Here is a 19,586-nt window from a genome sequence, read left to right as displayed (position 1 = left end):
ATTGACATGACATGCTATTAGAATTGAACTAGGATAAATAATACTGTTAACAAAATTTACATTTTTCATATCCATTCAGAGGAAAATATGGGGATTCTTTTTGATCTGATGGATTTATTTCAGTAAAAATCATTTTTATTTGTAAATAATAGTAATTATCAGACTCTCTTAAGAGGTGGTCAGAGGAGTTCCCATTGTGGTGCAGTGGTTAACGAATCTGGCTAGGAACCATGAGGTTGCGGGGTTCAATCCCTGGCCTTGCTCAGTGGGTTAAGGATCCGGCGTTGCCGTGAACTGTGGTGTAGGTTGCAGACCCGGCTTGGATCCCGCGTTGCTGTGGCTCTGGCCTAGGCTGGTGGCTACAGCTCTGATTAGACCCCTAGGCTGGGAACCTCCATATGCTGCGGGAGCGGCCCTAGAAAAGGCAAAAAGACAAAAAAAAAAAAAAGTGGTCGGAAAAGCAACTATAAAATCTACACTGATATGACTTCCTGTCGTGGTGCAGCAGAAAGGAATCTGACTGGGAACCATGAAGTTGCAGGTTCGATTCCTGGCCTTGCTCGGTGGGTTAAGGACCTGGTGATGCCGTGAGCTGTGGTGTAGGTTGCATACGTGGTTTGGATCTTGCGTTGCTGTGGCATAGGCCAGCAGCTGTAGCTCCAATTCAACCCCTAGCTCGGGAACCTCCATGTGCTACAGGTGTGACCCTAAAAAGCAAAAAAAAAAAAAAAAAAACACAAACAAACAAAAAAACAACCTATACGGATAACAACTGGCAGGATTAGGACCACATCTCTTGGCTGTTAAATCAGTGCACCCTTTTCACTGGTAAGGCAGTAGTTTGCTGTGGGGGCCACAATGATTAGAAAGTTTTTTCTTAAGTAGCATTCAGTGAAATAATAGAATCTAAGGCAGAGGATTGGCTTTAGATAATGGAGAGAAGCCTTCTTGGGAACTGGAATGAACTAGAATGAACTATGCATAAGGAACAGATTTGTATCTATTTTATCTGCGAAGTAGAAGATATATTATCAACTGAATTAAGGTGGGTTAGGGTTCAGAGTAGAGGTAAAAGTAAAGGCTTGTTTGGAGTTACTGTTCATGATTTTTTTTTTGTCTGCACTTGTGGCATGTGAAAATTCCAGGGCCAGGGATTGACTCCACACTACAGCAGTGACAATACTGATCCTTAACCTGCTGAGCCACCAGGGAGCTCAGTGGTATTCGTGAATTTTTAATGGAACGTATCTGCCCTAAATCTTGACTTTCTCCAGTAAGGTTTGGTAATGCAGTTTAAAGCTTGGAGAAAAGAAATTCACTCAGTATTGTGTTTTTGCCAGACAGTTGAATTTTAGCAAGAATGCTATTGAAATGATGAATCAAAGCTTGATAAGAGGAGTGAAGAAAGAAAAAGTCTGATAGACTGGGAAAAACATAAGTAAAGGAGGTTATTGAATTTTGTGGTTCCATTTTATTGAGCTATAATTTTCATACTATAAAGTTCACCCATTACTGTATAAAATTCAGTGGTTTTTAGTCTGTTTAGTTGTGCAGTCATCACCGTATAATTCCAGAACATTTTCACCACCCCAAAAGGAAATCCTGTACCCATTAGGAGTCATTCTCCATTTCTCTCTTCCCCTGGCAACCAATAGTCTATTTTCTGTATCTGTTGATTTGCCTCTTCTGGACATTTCATATAAATGGAATCATAATGTGTGACTTTTTGTTTCTGATTTATCTTTTTTAACATAATGGTTTCAAGGTTCATCCATGTTGTGGCAAGTATCAGTACTTCCTTCCTTTTCATGGCACAATATTTGTATATGGATATATCACATTTTATGTGTCCATCAGTTGATAGACATTTGGAGTATTCCACTTTTTGGCCATTATTAATAATGAGCTTTTATGTACGAATTTTTCTTTTTTCTTTTTTTTTTTTTTGTCTTTTTAGGGCCACACCTGTGGCATATGGAAGTTCCCAGGCTATGGGTTGAATCCAAGCCTTAGCTGCCAGCTTTCACGACAGCCACAACAAAGCAAGATCTGAGCCTCATCTGTGACCTACACCACAACACATGGCAATACTGGATCCTTAACCCACCGAGAGAGAGGCCAGGGATTGAACCCGTGTCCTTATGGATACTAGTCGGGTTCATTACTGCTGAGCCACAATGGGAACTCCTGTACAAGTTTTTCTATGAACATTTTTTTTTTTTAAAGAATTTTACTTTAAAAATTTTTTTTTTTTTAATTTTTTTTTAGCTATTTCTTGGGCCGCTCCTGCGGCATATGGAGGTTCCCAGGCTAGGGGTCGAATCGGAGCTGTAGCCACCAGCCTACGCCAGAGCCACAGCAACGTGGGATCTGAGCCGCGTCTGCAACCTACACCACAGCTCACGGCAACACCGGATCATTAACCCACTGAGCAAGGCCAGGGACCAAACCCTCAACCTCATGGTTCCTAGTCGGATTCATTAACCACTGCGCCACGACGGGAACTCCTCTATGAACATATTTTAATTTCTGTTAGGTATATACCTAAGAGTGGAAATGCTAGGTCACATGGTGGTAACTCCGTGTTTTAACAAACTGCCAAAGTGTTTTCCAAAGTGGCTGCACCATCCTACCAGCAATGTGTGAGGGTTCCACTATCTTCACATCGTCACCAACACTTGTTACTGTCCATCGTTTTGATTATAGCCATCCTTCTGGGTGTGTTGGATCCCTTTAAAAAACTTTTTTTTATACAAGTAACACATGAATTTTTTTCCTTATAAAATATTAGCACTATATAAATCAGGCTAAACCCCTGTGACCTCCACCCTGGTCAGTTCTTATACCTTGCCTAGAAGGAACAATTGTTTTTAGTTTGGTATATGCATTTTTCCAGAATTAAAAAAAATTATCAATGTAGATAGCCCTTCTTACATTAATCCAGCTGTTTTCATTGAATAAATGTTATTAGTAAATGATAATAGTTTTTTCCTTTTCCAACCTCTAACTGTGGAATGTAACATCTTTCAGAAATCATAACAGCATTAGTAAAAATCACATCCAACAAGAAAATTAACTAAACAAGCAAATCAGTGCATGTAGATAAAGGCTTAATGTCCCATATATTATAGTTTTGTGTTTTGTTCTGCTTTTCCTTTTTTGGCTGCCCTGAAGCATATTGAGTTACCAGGCTCAGCCACAGTTTCAGCCATGCTGGGTCCTCTAGCCCACTGTGCTGCCAGGAATCGAACCTGTGTCCTGGCACTGCAGAGGCACCACTGATCCCATTGCGCCACAGTAGGAACTTCTATTATAGCTTTTTAAATATTAGCTATTACTCTTCATGTATTGAAACTTTATCAGTAAAACTAATATTTTTCTTCTTGTTTTTAGTGCCTGGCTCTCTGGCTATGAAAACCCTGTGGTATCTCGACTTAATATGAGAATACAAGATCTAACAGGACTAGATGTTTCCACAGCAGAGGAATTACAGGTAGGTAATCACATTATCTTTACACTACTTCAGAAGATTCCTCAGGAGTTCCCATTGTAGCTCAGTGGGTTAAGAATCTGACTGGTATCCATGAGGATGCAGGTTCAATCCCTGGTCTCGCTCAGTGGGTTAAGGATTCCGAGTTGCCATGAGCTGTGGTATAGTTTGCAGACACGGCTCGGATTTGGTGTTGCTGTGACTGTGGCATAGGCTGGCAGCTGCAGCTCTGATTTGACCCCTGGTCTGGGAACTTCCATATGCCCTAAGAAAAAAAAAGTGCTTCAGATGAGATTTTCTGACACTGTACAGGCAGTGCTCAGTTTGCATGATGGTTTGGGACTGTAAAAGTGAATATGTAAGCTGAAACCATGTATGATAACTAAATAATCAGTGGCAAAAATTATAATTGTTCTGTGACCTTTAAAATTTTTGTCAGAACATTAAAACTCTTATTATTGAGTATAAATTTATAGGGAAATGAAAAATATGTAACACTAGTATTCATTAAGTACACTTGTGATTTTTTTTTTTTTTTCATTCCTAGGCCTGTCAGGTGGCCAAGATAGTGCTCCTTTTTTTTTTTTAATAACTATTTTTTCTGTTTTCTATTGAGAAATAATTCACATACTATAAAATTTACCCTGGTTTTATTATATTCACATGGTTGTGAAACCGTCATCACTGTTTCCATCACCCCAAAAGAAACCCCATTTAAGTAGTCACTTTCCTTTCTCCCTCCTAGTGCCCCTGGCAATTGCCACTTTCTATGAATCTACCTATTCTAGATGTTTCTTATAAGTGGAATAATACAATATGCAGCCTAATATGTCTGGTTTAAGTCATGTAATAGTGTTTTTAAAAGGTATGTCCATGTTGTAGCATGTATCAGCACTTTTATTTTTCATGGCTGAATAATATTCTGTTGTCTGGATATACCACATTTTATTTATCAGTTGAAGGACATTTGGGTTGTTTCTACTTTTGGCTATTATGACTAATGCTATGAAGATTTGTTTACAAATTTTGTACAAACATTTAAATTTCTCTTGGGTATAAATGGAATTGCTGGGTCATGTGGTAATTTTAGCTTAATATTTGAGGAACTGCCAAACTGTTCTTCAAAATGGCTGTACCATTTTACAGTCCCATTGGCAGTGTATGAGGGTTCCAGTTTCTTCACATCCTTGCCAACACTTGTTCTTTTTTTATTTTATTGAAGTATAATTGATTTGCAATGTTAATTTCTGCTGTAGAGCAAAGTGATTCAGTTATTTGTATATATATATATACACACACACACATTCTTTTTCATATTCTTTTCCATTATGGTTTATTATGATATTGAATATTGTTCCCTGTGCTATACAGTAGGAGTTTGTTGTTTATCCCTTCTATATATAAAAGTTTGCATCTGTTAATCCCAAACTTCCAGTTCATGCATCCCCCAGCCCTGTCCTTCTCAGGAACCACAAGTCTCTTCTCTCTATGAGTTTGTTCCTGTTTTGTCCGTAAGTTCATTTGTATAATATTTTAGATTCCACATATAAGTGATATCATATGGTTTTTGTCTTTCTCTTTCTGACTTACTTCATTTAGTAGGCTAATTTCTAGGTCCATCTATTGTTGCTGCAAATGGCATTATTTCATTCTTTTTTATGGTTGAGTAATATTCCATTGTATATATGTAACATATCTTCTTCTTCCATTCCTCTGTTGATGCACATTTAGGTTGTTTTTGTGTCTTGGCTGTTGTAAATAGTGCTGCAGTAAACATTGGAGTGCATGTATTTTTTTGAATTATGGTTTTCTGTGGACAAATGCCCAGGAATGGGATTGCAGGATCAAATGGTAGTTCTGTATTTAGTCTTTTAAGGAACCTCCATACTGTTCTTCATAGTTACATTCCTACCAACAATGTAGGATGGCGTCATTTTCTCCATACCCTCTCCAACATTTATCATTTGTAGACTTTTTTTTTTCCTTCCTTTTCAGGGCCACACCTGCAGTATATGGAAGTTCCCAGGCTAGGAGTTGAATCAGCTACAGCTGCTGGCCTACACATAGCAATGTGGGATCCAAGCCACGTCTTGACCTACACCACAGCTCATGGCAACACCCAATCCTTGACCCACTGAGTGAGGCCAGGGATCCAACCCACGTCCTCATGGATACTAGTTGGATTTGTTTTCACTGAGCCACAATGGGAACTCCGTTTGTAGACATGGTGATGATGGCCTTTCTGACCAGTATAATGAGGTGGTTCTTCATTGTAGTTTTTATTTGCATTTCTCTAATAATTAGCAATGTTGAGCATGTTTTCATATGCTTTTTTGGGCATCTGTATATCTTCTTTGGAGAAACGTCTATTTAGATCTTATGCACATTTTTTGGGGGTGTGTCCATGGGATGCAAAAGTTCCTGGGGCAAGGACATTATAGCTGTAACCAGAGCCTGGGGCAGTGACAATGCTGGATCCTCCCCACAAGGGAACTCCTACTGCCAATTTTTTGATTGAGTTGTTTGTTTTTTGATATTGAGCTGCATGAGATGTTTGTGTCTTTTGGAGATTAATCCCTTGTTGGTTGCTTCCTTTGCAAATACTTTCTCACATTCTGTGGGTTGTTTCTTTGTTTTATTTATGGTTTCCTTTGCTGTGCAAAAAGTCTAATTACATCCCATTTGTTTCTTTTTGTTTTTATTTTCATTGCTCTAGGAGGTGGATCCAAAAAGATAATCACTGTGCTTTATGTCAAAGAGTGTTCTGCCCATGTTTTTAATCTAGAAGTTTTATAGTATCTGGCCTTGCATTTAGGTCTTCAATCCACTTTGAGTTTATTATTGTGTATGGTATTAGAGAATGTTCTAATTTCCTTCTTTTATATGTAGCTGTCCAGTTTTACCAACACCGTTTATTGAAGAGACTTTCTTTTCTCCATTGTATATTCTGGCCTCCTTTGCCATAGAGATATATGTGTTTATATATATATATATGTGTGTGTGTGTGTGTGTGTGTGTGTGTGTATTTTTTTTTTTTTTGCTTTTTAGGGCCACACTCGTGGCATATGGAAGTTCCCAGGCTTGGGGTTGAATTGGAGCTATAGCTGCTGACCTATGCCACAGCCACAGCCTTATGGATACTAGTCAGATTCTTCTCTGCTGTGCCATGACAGGAACTCTCTGTCATAGATTAGTTGACCATAGGGGTGTAGGTTATCTCTGGGTTTTGTGTCCGGTTCCACTGATCTGTATTTCTGTCTTGGTGCCAATACAATACTGTTTTCAAGACTGTAGCTTTATATAATATAGTTTGAGGTCATGGAATCTGATTCCTCCAGCTCCATTTTTCTTTCTTAAGTTTGCTTTAAAGGCTATTTGGGGTCTTCAGTATTTCTATGCAGTTTTTTTGTTTGTTTGTTTTTGTCTTCTTGTCTTTTCTAGGGCCTCACCCTCAGCATATGGAAGTTCCTAGGCTAGGGGTCTAATTGGAGCTGTAGCCGCTGGCCTACACCACAGCCACAGCAATGCCAGATCCAAGCTGCGTCTGCAACCTACACCACAGTTCACGGCAACACTGGATCCTTAACTGACTGAGTAAGGCCAGGGATCAAACGTGCAACCTCATGGTTCCTCGTTGGATTCATTAACCACTGAGCCAGGACAGAAACTCCTCTATACACATTTAAAAATTTTTTTGTTCTACTTCTGTCCAGCACTTGTTCTTGTCCAGCTTTTTATTAAGGTAGGTTTGAAGTACTATCTCATTATGGTTTTTATTTGCCTTTCTGTGATGGCTCATGATGTGGAGTATCTTTTCATGAGCTTATTGGCCATTTATAGGTGTTTAAAAATTTTCCATTCAAATCTTCTGCTCATTTTTTAATTGGGTTATCTTTTTGTTGTTTAGTTGTAAGGGTTGTTCATATGTTCTGGATATTGGAACCATATCAAGTATGTGGTTTGCAAATATTTTCTCCAGTTCTATGCAGTGTCTTCACTTTCTTGATGGTGTTCTTTGGCACAAAATTTTTAAACTTTATTTATTTATTTATTGAAGTATAGTTAATTTACAGTGTTGTGCCCATTTCAGCTGAACAGCAAAGTGACCCAGTCATACGTATATATTCATTTCTTATATTATCTTCCATCATTGTTTACCCCAAGAGACTGGATATAGTTCTCTGTTAGCACAAAATTTTTAATTTCGATGAGGTCTAATACGCCTTTTTTTGGTTGCTCATGCTTAAGGTATCTAAGAAACCATTGCCAAGGTCATAAAGATTTACACCTGTGTTTTTTCCTGTAATTTTTATGCTTTTATTTTTCCTATAATTTTTATGCTTTTTTTTTTGACCCAGCAATTCTTTTTTTTTTTATTTTAAATGATGCTTATTTTTTCCTTTATAGTTGGTTTACAGCATTCTCTCAACTTCTACTGTACAGCAAGGTGAACCAGTCACACATACATATATAATTCTTTTTCTCACATTATCCTCCATCATGCTCCATCACAACTGACCAGATATAGTTCCCAGTGCTATTCTACTCCCAGATTAAGAGGAATGAAAGCATGTCCCATACAGAGGCTTATACAAACTTCTTTTTTTTTTTTTAATAATTTTTTTTATTTTCCCACTGTACAGCAAGGGGGTCAGGTTATCCTTACATGTATACATTACAATTACATTTTTTCCCTCACCCTTTCTTCTGTTGCAACATGAGTATCTAGACAAAGTTCTCAATGCTATTCAGCAGTATCTCCTTGTAAATCTATTCTAAGTTGTGTCTGATAAGCCCAAGCTCCCGATCCCTCCCACTCCTTCCCCCTCCCATCAGGCAGCCGCAAGTCTCTTCTCCAAGTCCATGATTTTCTTTTCTGAGGAGATGTTCATTTGTGCTGGATATTAGATTCCAGTTATAAGTGATTTTATGCTTTTTTAAAAATAATTTTTATGCTTTATAAACAATTATCAAGAATAGTTTACTTAGGAGGGTTCTTTTGTGTCTCAGTGGGTTAAGAATCTGATGTCACTGCAGTGGCTTGGGTTGCTTTGACTTGACCCCTGGCCTGGGAACTTCTGCATGCCGTGGGTGCAGCCAAAAAAGAAAAAAAAAAAAAAAGCTTATGCCTTTATCTCATTGCGAAATTTGTGATTCAGAGTGAGCATCTTTTCGTTGCCTTTCCAAATTACCATACTTTAAATTTGGATCAACTTTCAATGTTCTATCCTTTGTGCTTTCAATGTTGTTAATATTTCTGAGGGACCTTTTATTGGTGATTTTTGTCTAAAGTCACTTTCTCCAAGATCTTTCTATCTTTTTCATCACAATCGCTTTCTTTATGTTAATAAGTTTGCCTTCAACAAATTCCTCTGGCGCGCCATAGCTAGAATTTCTCAAACAGCAAAAGTTAGAAGCATTTCTCTTGTCAGTCTTTTCTTCTCTATCTCCACTTAGGTTTGTTTTGAATTTCACTTACAGCATTATTGCTTTCCATTTCTCTACTGTACTTTGTGGGCGAATTCCCTCTCCAGTTATCTATTTTTGTAATATATTACATGGGTTTTTACTGGAAGAAAAGGAGGCAGCATAGCTGCGTGCTTTGCTGTTTGTTCATGAACTGAATAACAGCTGTGCAGTGACCAATCATTGATGGATTTTGAAAGAAGTGATCTGACTGGTCAGTAATCATGATGTGCAGCAGCTGTTATTTGTATAGTAATTTGTGGACTGAAAAGCTAGCAGCAATATTTGCACTTATGCAATTATATTTATAGCATAGTAACTGACATATCTACTGTGTTGCTGGAGGTCTGGTGTTAACGGTTACCTAAAACTATGGTATCTGAGATTTATACACTTTGGAACTGTGCAAAACAGGACTGCCTGTATTTAAATTTGATTAAGTTATCATTTACTCCATGGTCATCTACGACTTCCTTGGTACTCAATTGATTATTAAAAAAAACAAACTACAATGTGTCTTTATTTCCTAATGTGTATTTATTCTCACCTACCTAGACTTCACAGTCTCTTTTGGGCTACTTGATATATTTCTAACTTAATAGTCAGATCCAACACAAGGCTTCTACACCATAAAAAGTAAAATGTCCATAGGAATTATTTTTTAATAATTTTTATTTTTTCCATTATAGCTGATTTACAGTGTTCTGTCAATTTTCTGCTGCACAGCAATGTGACCTAGTCACACATACATGTATATGTTCTTTTTTTCACTTTATCATGCTCTATCACAAGTGACCAGACATAGTTCCCAGTGCTGTACAACAGGATCCCATTGGCTTATCCATTCCAAAGGCTATAGTTTGCATCTATTAGCCCCAAATTCCCAGTCCCTTCTACTCCTTCTCCTTCCCTCTTGGCAACCACAAGTCTGTTCTCCATGTCCATGATTTTCTTTTCTGTGGAAAGGTTCATTTGTGCCCTATATTAGATTCCACATATAAGTGAAATTATATGGTATTTGTCTTTCTCTTTCTGGCTTACTTCACTTAGTATGAGAGTCTCTCTTTCCATCCATGTTGCTGCAAATGACATTATTTTGTTCTTTTTTTATAGCTGAATAGTATTCGATTGTGTATATATACCACATCTTCTTAATCCAGTCATCTGTTGATGGACATTTAGGTTGTTTCCATGTCTTGGCTATTGTGAACAGTGCTGCAATGAACATGCAGGTGCACGTGTCTTTTTCAGGAGAAGTTTTGTCTGCGTATATGCCCAAGAGCGGGATTTCTTGGTCATATGGTAGTTCTATGTATAGTTTTCTAAGGTACCTCCATACTGTTCTCCATAGTGGTTGTACCAGCTTATATTCCCACCAGCAGTGCAGGAGGGTTCCCTTTTCTCCACACCCTCTCCAGCATTTGTTATTTGTGGACTTTTTTTTTTTTTTTTTCCTTTTCCAGGGCTGCTTCTCGCGGCATATGGAGGTTCCCAGGCTAGGAGTTGAATCGGAGCTGTAGCCACTGGCCTACGCCAGAACCACAGCAACGCTAGATCTGAGCTGTGTCTGCGACCTACACCACAGCTCATGGCAACGCCAGATCCTCAACCCACTGAGCAAGGCCAGGGATCGAACCCACAACCTCATGGTTCCTAGTCGGATTTGTTAGCCACTGCGCCACGATGGGAACTACTTTGTGGACTTATTAATGATGGCCATTCTGACTGGTGTGAGGTGGGATCTCCTGGTAGTTTTGATTTGTATTTCTCTAACAATCAGTGGTATTGAGCATTTTTTCATCTGCTTGTTGGCCCTCTGTATATCTCCTTTGTGGAAATGTCTATTCAGGTCTTTTGCCTATTTTTCAATTGGGTTGTTGGCTTTTTTGCCATTGAGTGGTATAAGTTGTTTGTATATTTTAGAGATTAAATCCTTGTCAGTTGCATCATTTGAAACTATTTTCTCCCATTCTGTTGTCTTTTTTTTTTTTTATGATTTCTTTGCTGTGCAATAGCTTGTCTGTTTGATTACGTCCCATTGGTTTATTTTTGCTTTTATTTCTGATGCTTTGAGAGACTGACCTGAGAAAACATTTGTAAGGTTGCTATCAGAGAATGTTTTGCCTATGTTCTTTTCTAGGAGTTTGATAGTGTCTTGTTTTAGATTTAAGTCTTAAGCCATTTTGAGTTTATTTTTGTGCATGGGGTGAGGGTTTGTTCCAGTTTCATTGATTTACATGTGTCTGTCCAATTTTCCCAGCACCCATTTGCTAAAAAGACTATCTTTTTCCCATTTTATATTCTTGCCTCCTTTGTTGAAGATTAATTGACCATAGGTGTCTGGGTTTATTTCTGGGTTTCTCTATTCTGTTCTATTGGTCTGTCTGTTTTGGTACCAGTACCACACTGTCTTGATTACTCTGGCTCTGTAATATTGCCTGAAGTCTGGGAGAGTTATGCCTCCTGCTTGGTTTTTGTTCCTCAGGATTGCTTTTGGCAATTCTGGGTCTTTTGTGGTTCCATATAAATTTTTGTATTGTTCTAGTTCCGTGAAAAATGTTGTGGGTAATTTGATAGGGATTGCATTGAATCTGTAGATTGCTTTGGCTAGTATGGCCATTTTTACAATATTAATTTTTCCAACCCAGGAGCATGGAATAGCTTTCCATTTCTTTAATCAAGGAAATTAAAGAGGATGCAATGTTTTATAGTTCTCAGCATATAAGACTTTGACCTCCTTGGTCAGGTGTATTCCCAGGTATTTGATTTTTTGGGGTGCAATTTTAAAAGGTATTTTTATATTCCTTTTCTAATACTTCATTGTTAGTGTACAGAAATGTGACTATTTCTGGATGTTACTAATCTTATGTCCTGCTACTTTGCTGAATTTGTTGATCAGTTTGAGTAGTTTTTGTGTGGAGTCCTTAGGGTTTTCTATATGTAGTATCATGTCATCTGCATACAGTGACAGTTGTACCTCTTCTCATCTGATTTGGATGCATTTCTTCTATTTGATTGCTGTGGCTAGGAGTTCCAATACTATGTTGAATAAAAGTGGTAAGAGGGGGCATCCTTGTCTTGTTCCAGATTTTATTGGGAAGGCTTTCAGCTTTTCTCCATTGAGTATTATATTTGCTGTGGGTTTGTCATAAATGGCTTTGATTATGTTAAGGTATGTTTCCTCTGTACCCACTTTGGTAAGAGTTTTGATCATGAATGGATGTTGGACAGTGTCAAATGCTTTCTCTGCATCTATTGAAATGATCATGTGGTTTTTCACATTTCTTTTATTAATGTGGTATATGACGTTGATTGATTTACATATGTTGAACCATCCTTGTGAACCTGGGATGTATCCCACCTGGTCATGGTGTATGATCTTTTTTATATGTTGTTGCATTTGGATGGCTAAAATTTTGTTGAGAATTTTTGTGTCTATATTCATCAGAGATATTGGCCTATAGTTTTCTTTTTTCATGGTATCATTGTCTGCTTTTGGAATTAGGGTGATGGTGGCATCATAGCCTGTCTTTGGAAGTGTTCCTTCTTCTTCAATCTTTTGGAAAAGTTGAAGGAGGATGGGCATAAGTTCCTCTTTGTTTGGTAGAACTCACTTTTGTGAAGACATCTGCTCCTGGACTTTTATTTGTAGGAAGAGTTTTTATGGCATATTCCATTTTATTTCTAGTGATCAGTCTGTTCAGTTGATCTATTTCTTCTTGATTCCGTTTTGACAGGCTGTAAGTTTCTAGAAGTTGTCCATTTCTTGTAGTTTGTCAATTTTTTGGCATACAGTTTAAAAGTTTATTTATTTATTTTTGACTGTCCAGCAGCATGTGGAGTTCCCTGGCCAGGGATCAGATCCGAGCCACAGTTGCGAGCCATGCTGCAGATGTGGCAACTCAGGATACTTAACCCACTGTATGGGACCAAGGATGGAACCTGTGTCTCAGCATTCCAGAGACAGTACCAATCTAATTGCACTGCAGCAGGAACTCCGTGTATTCATTTCATCCACAATGCTCTTTATTTTATTTTGGCTGTGCCTTCGGCATGTGGAAGTACCTGGGCCAAGGATCAAACCCACACTACTGCAGTAACAATGCCAGATTCTTATTGTTAGGCCACCAGGGAACAAAAACAATGCTCTTTAAATGACATTCTCCTTTCATTTTGTCAGCATTTTGTCATATTGGGATGAAAGGAGAGAGTTAAGAAAGGTATTGTTCTCCTTATTTCACAAATAAGAAAACTAAGATTATATCCAAAGTTACATATACTGTATTGAAACTAAGAAAACTAGAACCTGACCTCAGAAATAGTTCTCTTGAACTCAATTTTCTTATTTCCTTTAGAGGCTTTATACTAGGACATTGTCACATTCAAATGAAGTCATTAAGGCCCTCCAGCAGGAATAATTAAGTTGATATTAACATCTTCCTTTTTTTTACTTAAGTAGGGAAAAAATATATAGGAGAGGGAATTTCATTAAAATAGATTGGGAGTTTGTCAGCATTTTGGGCTTTGGAAAACGAGTCGTTGTAAATTCCCGAGGAAAGTATGTAGTGAAAATTATAGTAAAAATCTTGTAATTCTCATTCTAAAAAGTATTAATTCTAAAATTTTAGTTTGTTGGAGTTCCTGTTGTCACTCATTGGGTTAAGAATCCGACTAGTGTCCATGAGGATGCAGGTTTGATTCCTGGCCTTGCTCAGTGGGTTAAGAATCTGGCCATTACCCATGAACTGAGGTGTATGTCGCAGATGCGGCTCAGATCCCATGTTGCTGTGTCTGTGGTGTAGGCCAGAGCTGCAGCTCCAATTCGACCCCTAGCCTGGGAACTTTCATATGGAGCAGGTGTGGCCCTAAAAAGAAAAAAAATTAGTTTGTTATGTATTAAGGAAAAACATGTCCCCCAAACATTTGCTAAAGAAAACCATATTAACTAAGTTTTAAAATAGCATATAGTAGTTATCCTTTGTTTTTCAACCTTAGTTTCTTAGGAAGTCTTGTTCCTAAGAAGCCTTGTGCTTCTCATTTATTTAGAATCATCTAACTATGATATGTAAGAGGCCAAAATAGGACTCAATAGATTTTTTTCATAATAATCTTGATAGTTCTTTCATTCACACTTTGTTTCTCTCCTTCAGGTAGCAAATTATGGAGTTGGAGGACAGTATGAACCTCATTTTGATTTTGCACGGGTAAGTAAAAAAAAAACAAACAAGAAAGAATGTAGGAGTTCCCCTAACGCTTATGCTTGACTTGTTAATTCTAAAATTAAAAATTCATAGCTTATTTGTGAAATTCGTGGAAGCGTGGTGGTATAGATACTCTGTAAAGCCTTTCTAGCAGTAAAAAAACACCTAGAGACACAATAAAAGAATTTTGGATACTTTAAATACATTGCTGAACCTTGAAGAAAGTAAAGGAAATTCTCAAAGGGAGACTGAACAGAGAAAACCTAAAGACTAAAATTAGAGAGCTAAGGAATTCCTGTCATGACTCAGTGGTAAGAAACCTGACTAGTATCCATGAGGATGTGGATTTGATCCTTGGCCTCGCTCAGTGGGTTAAGGATCCGGCCTTGCGGTGAGCTGTGGTGTAGGTCGCAGACACAGCCCATATTCTGAGTGAATGTGGCTGTGGCGTAGGCCAGCAGCCACAGCTCCAATTCGACCCCTAGACTGGGAACTTTGTGTGGGCCTAAAAAGACAAAAAAAAAGCGGGGGGCGGAAATTAGAGAGTTAAAGGGAGCAAAAAAGCTGCAGTTGGAGGCATGACCTCCAGGAATCTAGGTCTTTAGGAATTAACAGCTCTGTGAGAAGACCTGCCACGGTATAGGCTTCTGACCTGAGACCCTTGCATAAAATCTACATCTCCAAAAGAATTACACCTTAAGAGAAAGAAAGAGTGGCTTTGAAAATAATCTACTATGAGTCAGGCCCATAGAGGAGGAAACTGTCACCGGACAGAAACAAACTCATATCCTCCCTGTAAAGGGGCATCCTTATTCTAGTACCTCAGGAGTTTTAACGATTAAGTTCAGCTAAATATGAACTCATTTTTTAAAAAATTGCTAAGTTGTAATAAGACACCACTGATGAGGAGTTCCTGTTGTGGCTCAGCAGTAATGAACCCGACTAGTATCCATGAGGATGCGGGTTTGATCCCTGGCTTTGCTCAGTGGATTAAGGATCTGGCTTCGCTGTGAGCTGTGGTGTAGGTCACAGATGCAGCTTAGCTCCCATGTTGGCTGTATCTGTGGTGTAGGCCAGCAGCTGCAGCTCTAATTCAACCCCTAGCCTGGGAACCTCCATATGCTGCAGGTGTGGCCCTAAAAAGCAAAAAAAAAAAAACACCATTGGTGAGACTGAAGCAACCAACAGATTTAGACACCCCCAGGATATTAGATACTTAAGTTATCAGATACAGAATATAAAATAACTGTATAATATTTTTAAAATATACAACCCAATTTTCTTTTTTTTCTTTTTTTTTTTTTTGGTCTTTAGGGCCACACCTGTGGCATATGGAGGTTCCCAGGCTGGGGGTCGAATCAAAGCCATACACCACAGCCACAGCAATGCCGGATCTGAGCCTTGTTTGCTAATTACACCACAGCTCACAGCAACGCCAGATCCTTAACGCACTGAACGAGGCCAGGGATCAAACCTGTGTCCTCATGGATACTAGTCAGATTTGTTTCCACTGAGCCACAATGGGAACTCCTACTATTTAAAAAATAAAAGGATAATAATAAATTCTCAAAATGATTTAACATATTTAAAAAATAAACAAATTTTAGGTAGAAAAAATGGTTGAAATTTAAAATTTAGTATATGTTAAATGGATCGGATAGCTGAAATGAGTTAATTGGCCAATAAATCTGAAAAATTATAGGAATATATTTTGATAGGAAGATATAAAAAATATAAAGTAGATGTAGGAGTTCCCGTCACAATGTCCATGAGGATGCAGGTTCAGTCCCTGGCATCGCTCAATGGGTTAATGATCTGGCCTTGCTGTAAGCTGCTGTGTAGGTCACAGATGCGGCTTGGATCCCAAGTTGCTGTGGCTATAGCAAAGGCTGGCAGCTGCAGCTCCAGTTGGACTCCTACCCCAGGAACTTCCGTATGCCACAGGTGCAGCCATAAAAAGAAAAAAAAGAAGAAAAATACAAGGTAGATACAGAGACCAGAGAATCAGTAATATTAAAGTGATTTGTTAAAAAGCTGTCCTTGTCCAAGTACTCCTGCTTAAGATTAGTAAACGTTTAACCTTTGAAATAAAGTTAAGGTATTATATTGAGCTATAAATTATGTCATTACCAGATCTTAATTTAAGATTTATCATAATTACATGAATTCTAAGGAATATGCCAGGTATTCTAATAACCTTCTTGACCTATTATTTTTAAATAAGAATATATTCTTTAGAAAGAAAGCATAGTCTATATTGTGTTAGACTGGCTTAATCTCAGAATCCTAGACTCTCTTTCTGTGTAGACCAGCAAAGAATGTATTTTTAACTTCTTTTTCTTCTATTTTCAATTACCGAAAAATGTCTGAGGATCTTGGATAATAATGAAAAGACTACAGTTTAAGTCATGACGTTAAGTAAATTTTTTCTTAGCTTTTTATTTTGAAGTAATTATAGATTCCTAGGAAGTTTCCCAAAAAATGCAAAGGGAAATCCCATGCACCCTTCACTCAGTCTCTCTCAGTGTTAACACCTTGCACTTTGATAGTTAAGTACAGTATCAAACCTAGGAAATTGTCAATAGCACAAGCCACAGAGCTTTTTTACCAGTTATATTTGCACTTTTGTGTCTGTCTTTGTCTATACAGTTTCATCACATGTATAGTTTTGTGTAACTACCACCACAATCAAGATACCTAACTTAAACACTGCAAGACTTCTTGCAAGTACTGCCCTGTAGTTACATATGCCCTTCTACCTCCCATCCCTAACTGTTCAGAGTAACCACCAATCTGTTCTTCACCATAATCGTTATTTCACCAGGGGTATGTAAGTGTTGTATACAGCATGTGGCCTTTGGAGATTGTTTTTACTCAGCCTTTTTCCCTTGAGATTCATCCATGTTTTTGCAGACCGTTCCTTTTCGTTGCTGAGTAGTTTTCTGTGGTATGAATATACCACACTTAGTTTTAGTCATTCACCTTTTGAAGGACATTAGGGTAGTTTCCATTTCAAGGATGCAACAAATGGATATGTATAAATATCCGTGTGAAAAAGACATTTTCATTTTTCTGGGAAAATGCCAAGAAACTATACTGTATTTTAATTTAGATTTAAATGCCACATATGAATTCTCCAGCCACATTAAAGTGCTGACGGCCCAGAAGACAGACAAGAAAAGTAGCACTGAATATTTGAATGGCTCATGAGTTCAAAGTAAATCAAGGCAAACTTTTTTACCCAGAGAAGAGACTTTATGAAAGTAGCTAAGAGGCTCTCATGTCTTGCTTTTTTGGAAGCTAAAACTATAGGTCTTAATCTGTGGATAGTAGATACTGGTTCTCATTGTATAGGCTAACAGATTTTTTCTTTTTCCCTCGAGTAGTCTTATCAAAAATACTCAGTGTAAAAGTTGAATCAACAACTAATAAGTAATTGAGTGCCTGTTGTGTATAGTGGACTGGACATTATAAAGGGATCTTTTGAGGTTGTTTTTAGCCTACATTCAGCATATTACCGATGTTTAGTTGTAACTGGAGAATTTGCACTGAACTTTATACCACTGAATTGTGTCTTTATTCACAGAAAGATGAGCCAGATGCTTTCAAGGAGCTGGGGACAGGAAATAGAATTGCTACATGGCTGTTTTATGTAAGTTATAGCTAAAGTTTTTGTTTTAAGTTGGGATTTGATCACATGACTCATTTATTTTGATATGTTAAGGTATTTGTTTCTCTTCTTTAACATCTTAGTTTAACATTTTTGCAACTGAGTAAAGAGAATTAAGAACTTTTTTTTTGCGTTTATAACTTTTTCAGATTGTACTTAATACAACCTGAAGAAGAAAGTTAAAATTAGTCCCAGTACTTGGAGACAGTCATTATTGATATTTTGGAATATGGACTACCTGTTTAGTCATCTATAATGTGTATATAAGCATCTCTATGTATTTATATGAATCTATATATACACATTATTTTAATAAATTTAAAAAAATTTTTATCTGAAGAGTGTACAAAGTAAGTATACAACTTGATAAATTTTCACAAAGTCAATAAATACATCTGTCACAATCAGCACCTAGATGAAGAAATAGCTCATTAAAGCACCCTAGTAGCCCTTTCCATAGGGTAACCATTTATCACACTGTTCCTTAGTTTCCCAAACAGTATGATCTTTATTTTTTAAGTTGTTTTTATAGAAAAATGAAACTTTAATCTTAATACTTGCCCCAGTTATCTATTGCTGCCTAACAAATCACCCCCAAACTGAATGGTGTAAAGTAACGATTTTATATTTTATGGTAGTGAGGTTGACTGGGCTTCATTCCTGGTTCTTGCTGTATCTCTCATGCATTTGCAGTCAGGCGATGGCTAGCACTGGGGTCACCTGGAAGGCTGAGGTTGAGGCTGGCTATTGGCCAAAATACCTAACTGTGGCCTGAGCTTCCTCACAGCATGGTGACTGGATTCCAAGATCAAGTATCTCCCACAAGACAGAACATGACATTTTTGTTAGCCATGCTTAGAAGTCATATAGAGTGTCAGTTCTGCTGTATTTTTTCAATTGAGGCAATCGCAAAGACCTGCCATGGTTCAAGGGGAAGGGACATAGATCCTACCACTCAAGGAGAATGTCAGTGTCACATACAAAGAACATGTGGAGTGAGACATATTGGGATGTATTGTATTTGGAAAACAATCTCTTGCCATGTTACCTTCATTAACTTAAAAAGCTGTATTTTATATCTAGATTTAATTTTGCTTATTTCATTACACTTTGCATCCCAGACCCCCATTTGATTTATATGAAATAGCGTCTCTTTGTGCTGTCTGTTCTAGCTCACTCCCTACTAAAATTCATGTCTCTCTACTCTATTTTCTTTCTTCCTTGCTCCCTGCCACCTTCCCTGTTTATCTTGTGTGCTGTTTTTTACAGTTCTCTTTTCCTCCTTACTTATATATACCACTCTCCCTATATCCAGCCCACCTTCTCACCATCTCGATTCTCTTATTTCTCTCCTTATCTCTCCTTTCTTCCCTCTTATAACTCCTTGTTTCCAGAAGGATCTAAGGTACCATAAAAAAAGATTTAAGATGTATAAATTAAAAATGAGAATTACCACAAAGGGAAAACCAGGAGACAAGTTGATACAAAAATTCATGCTGTGAAGTCTGTGTATATTTTCTAGAGGTGAGATCTGTAGACTTGTACTAATTTATATCCCACCTTTAAGTGTGATATATTTGTCAACCTTTGATTAGTACATATTTATCAGTTTGGCAGTTACTGTGGTTTTAATTTGCATTTGTATTATTAGATAAGTTGAGCATCTTTTCAGAAGTTTAAAAGCTATCAAACATTTATTTCTGGCTATATTTGTTTCTTGTATTTCTTTGCTTTTATGAAACTTGATGCTGCATCATAT

At 37.6% G+C, this 19,586-nt stretch overlaps 1 protein-coding gene across 7 annotated transcripts in view; it reads left to right on the top strand.

The window, feature by feature from the left end:
• P4HA1 (prolyl 4-hydroxylase subunit alpha 1) overlaps positions 1 to 19,586 on the top strand; it is a 93,548-nt gene that overhangs the window by 61,730 nt on the left and 12,232 nt on the right. For 6 of the 7 annotated variants that reach the window (XR_014825454.1, XR_014825455.1, XM_084992492.1 and 3 more), the window contains 3 exons: positions 3,394 to 3,497; positions 14,111 to 14,160; positions 17,744 to 17,809. Coding sequence is in view for 5 of the 7 variants with exons in the window: in XM_084992492.1 (XP_084848618.1) it covers positions 3,394 to 3,497; positions 14,111 to 14,160; positions 17,744 to 17,809 (220 nt within the window). In the remaining 2 variants the exon portion in view is untranslated. 7 annotated transcript variants of the gene reach the window in all.

The sequence above is a fragment of the Sus scrofa genome, chromosome 14, assembly GCF_054392235.1.
Source record: "Sus scrofa isolate SSC_HxYL_T2T_F1_AM1 chromosome 14, Sscrofa_HxYL_maternal_Yorkshire_Landrace_v2.0, whole genome shotgun sequence".
In the NCBI taxonomy this organism is placed as follows: Eukaryota; Metazoa; Chordata; class Mammalia; order Artiodactyla; family Suidae; genus Sus; species Sus scrofa.
Note: the sequence above shows the minus strand (reverse complement) of the source record. Positions and strands in the feature narration are given on the sequence as shown.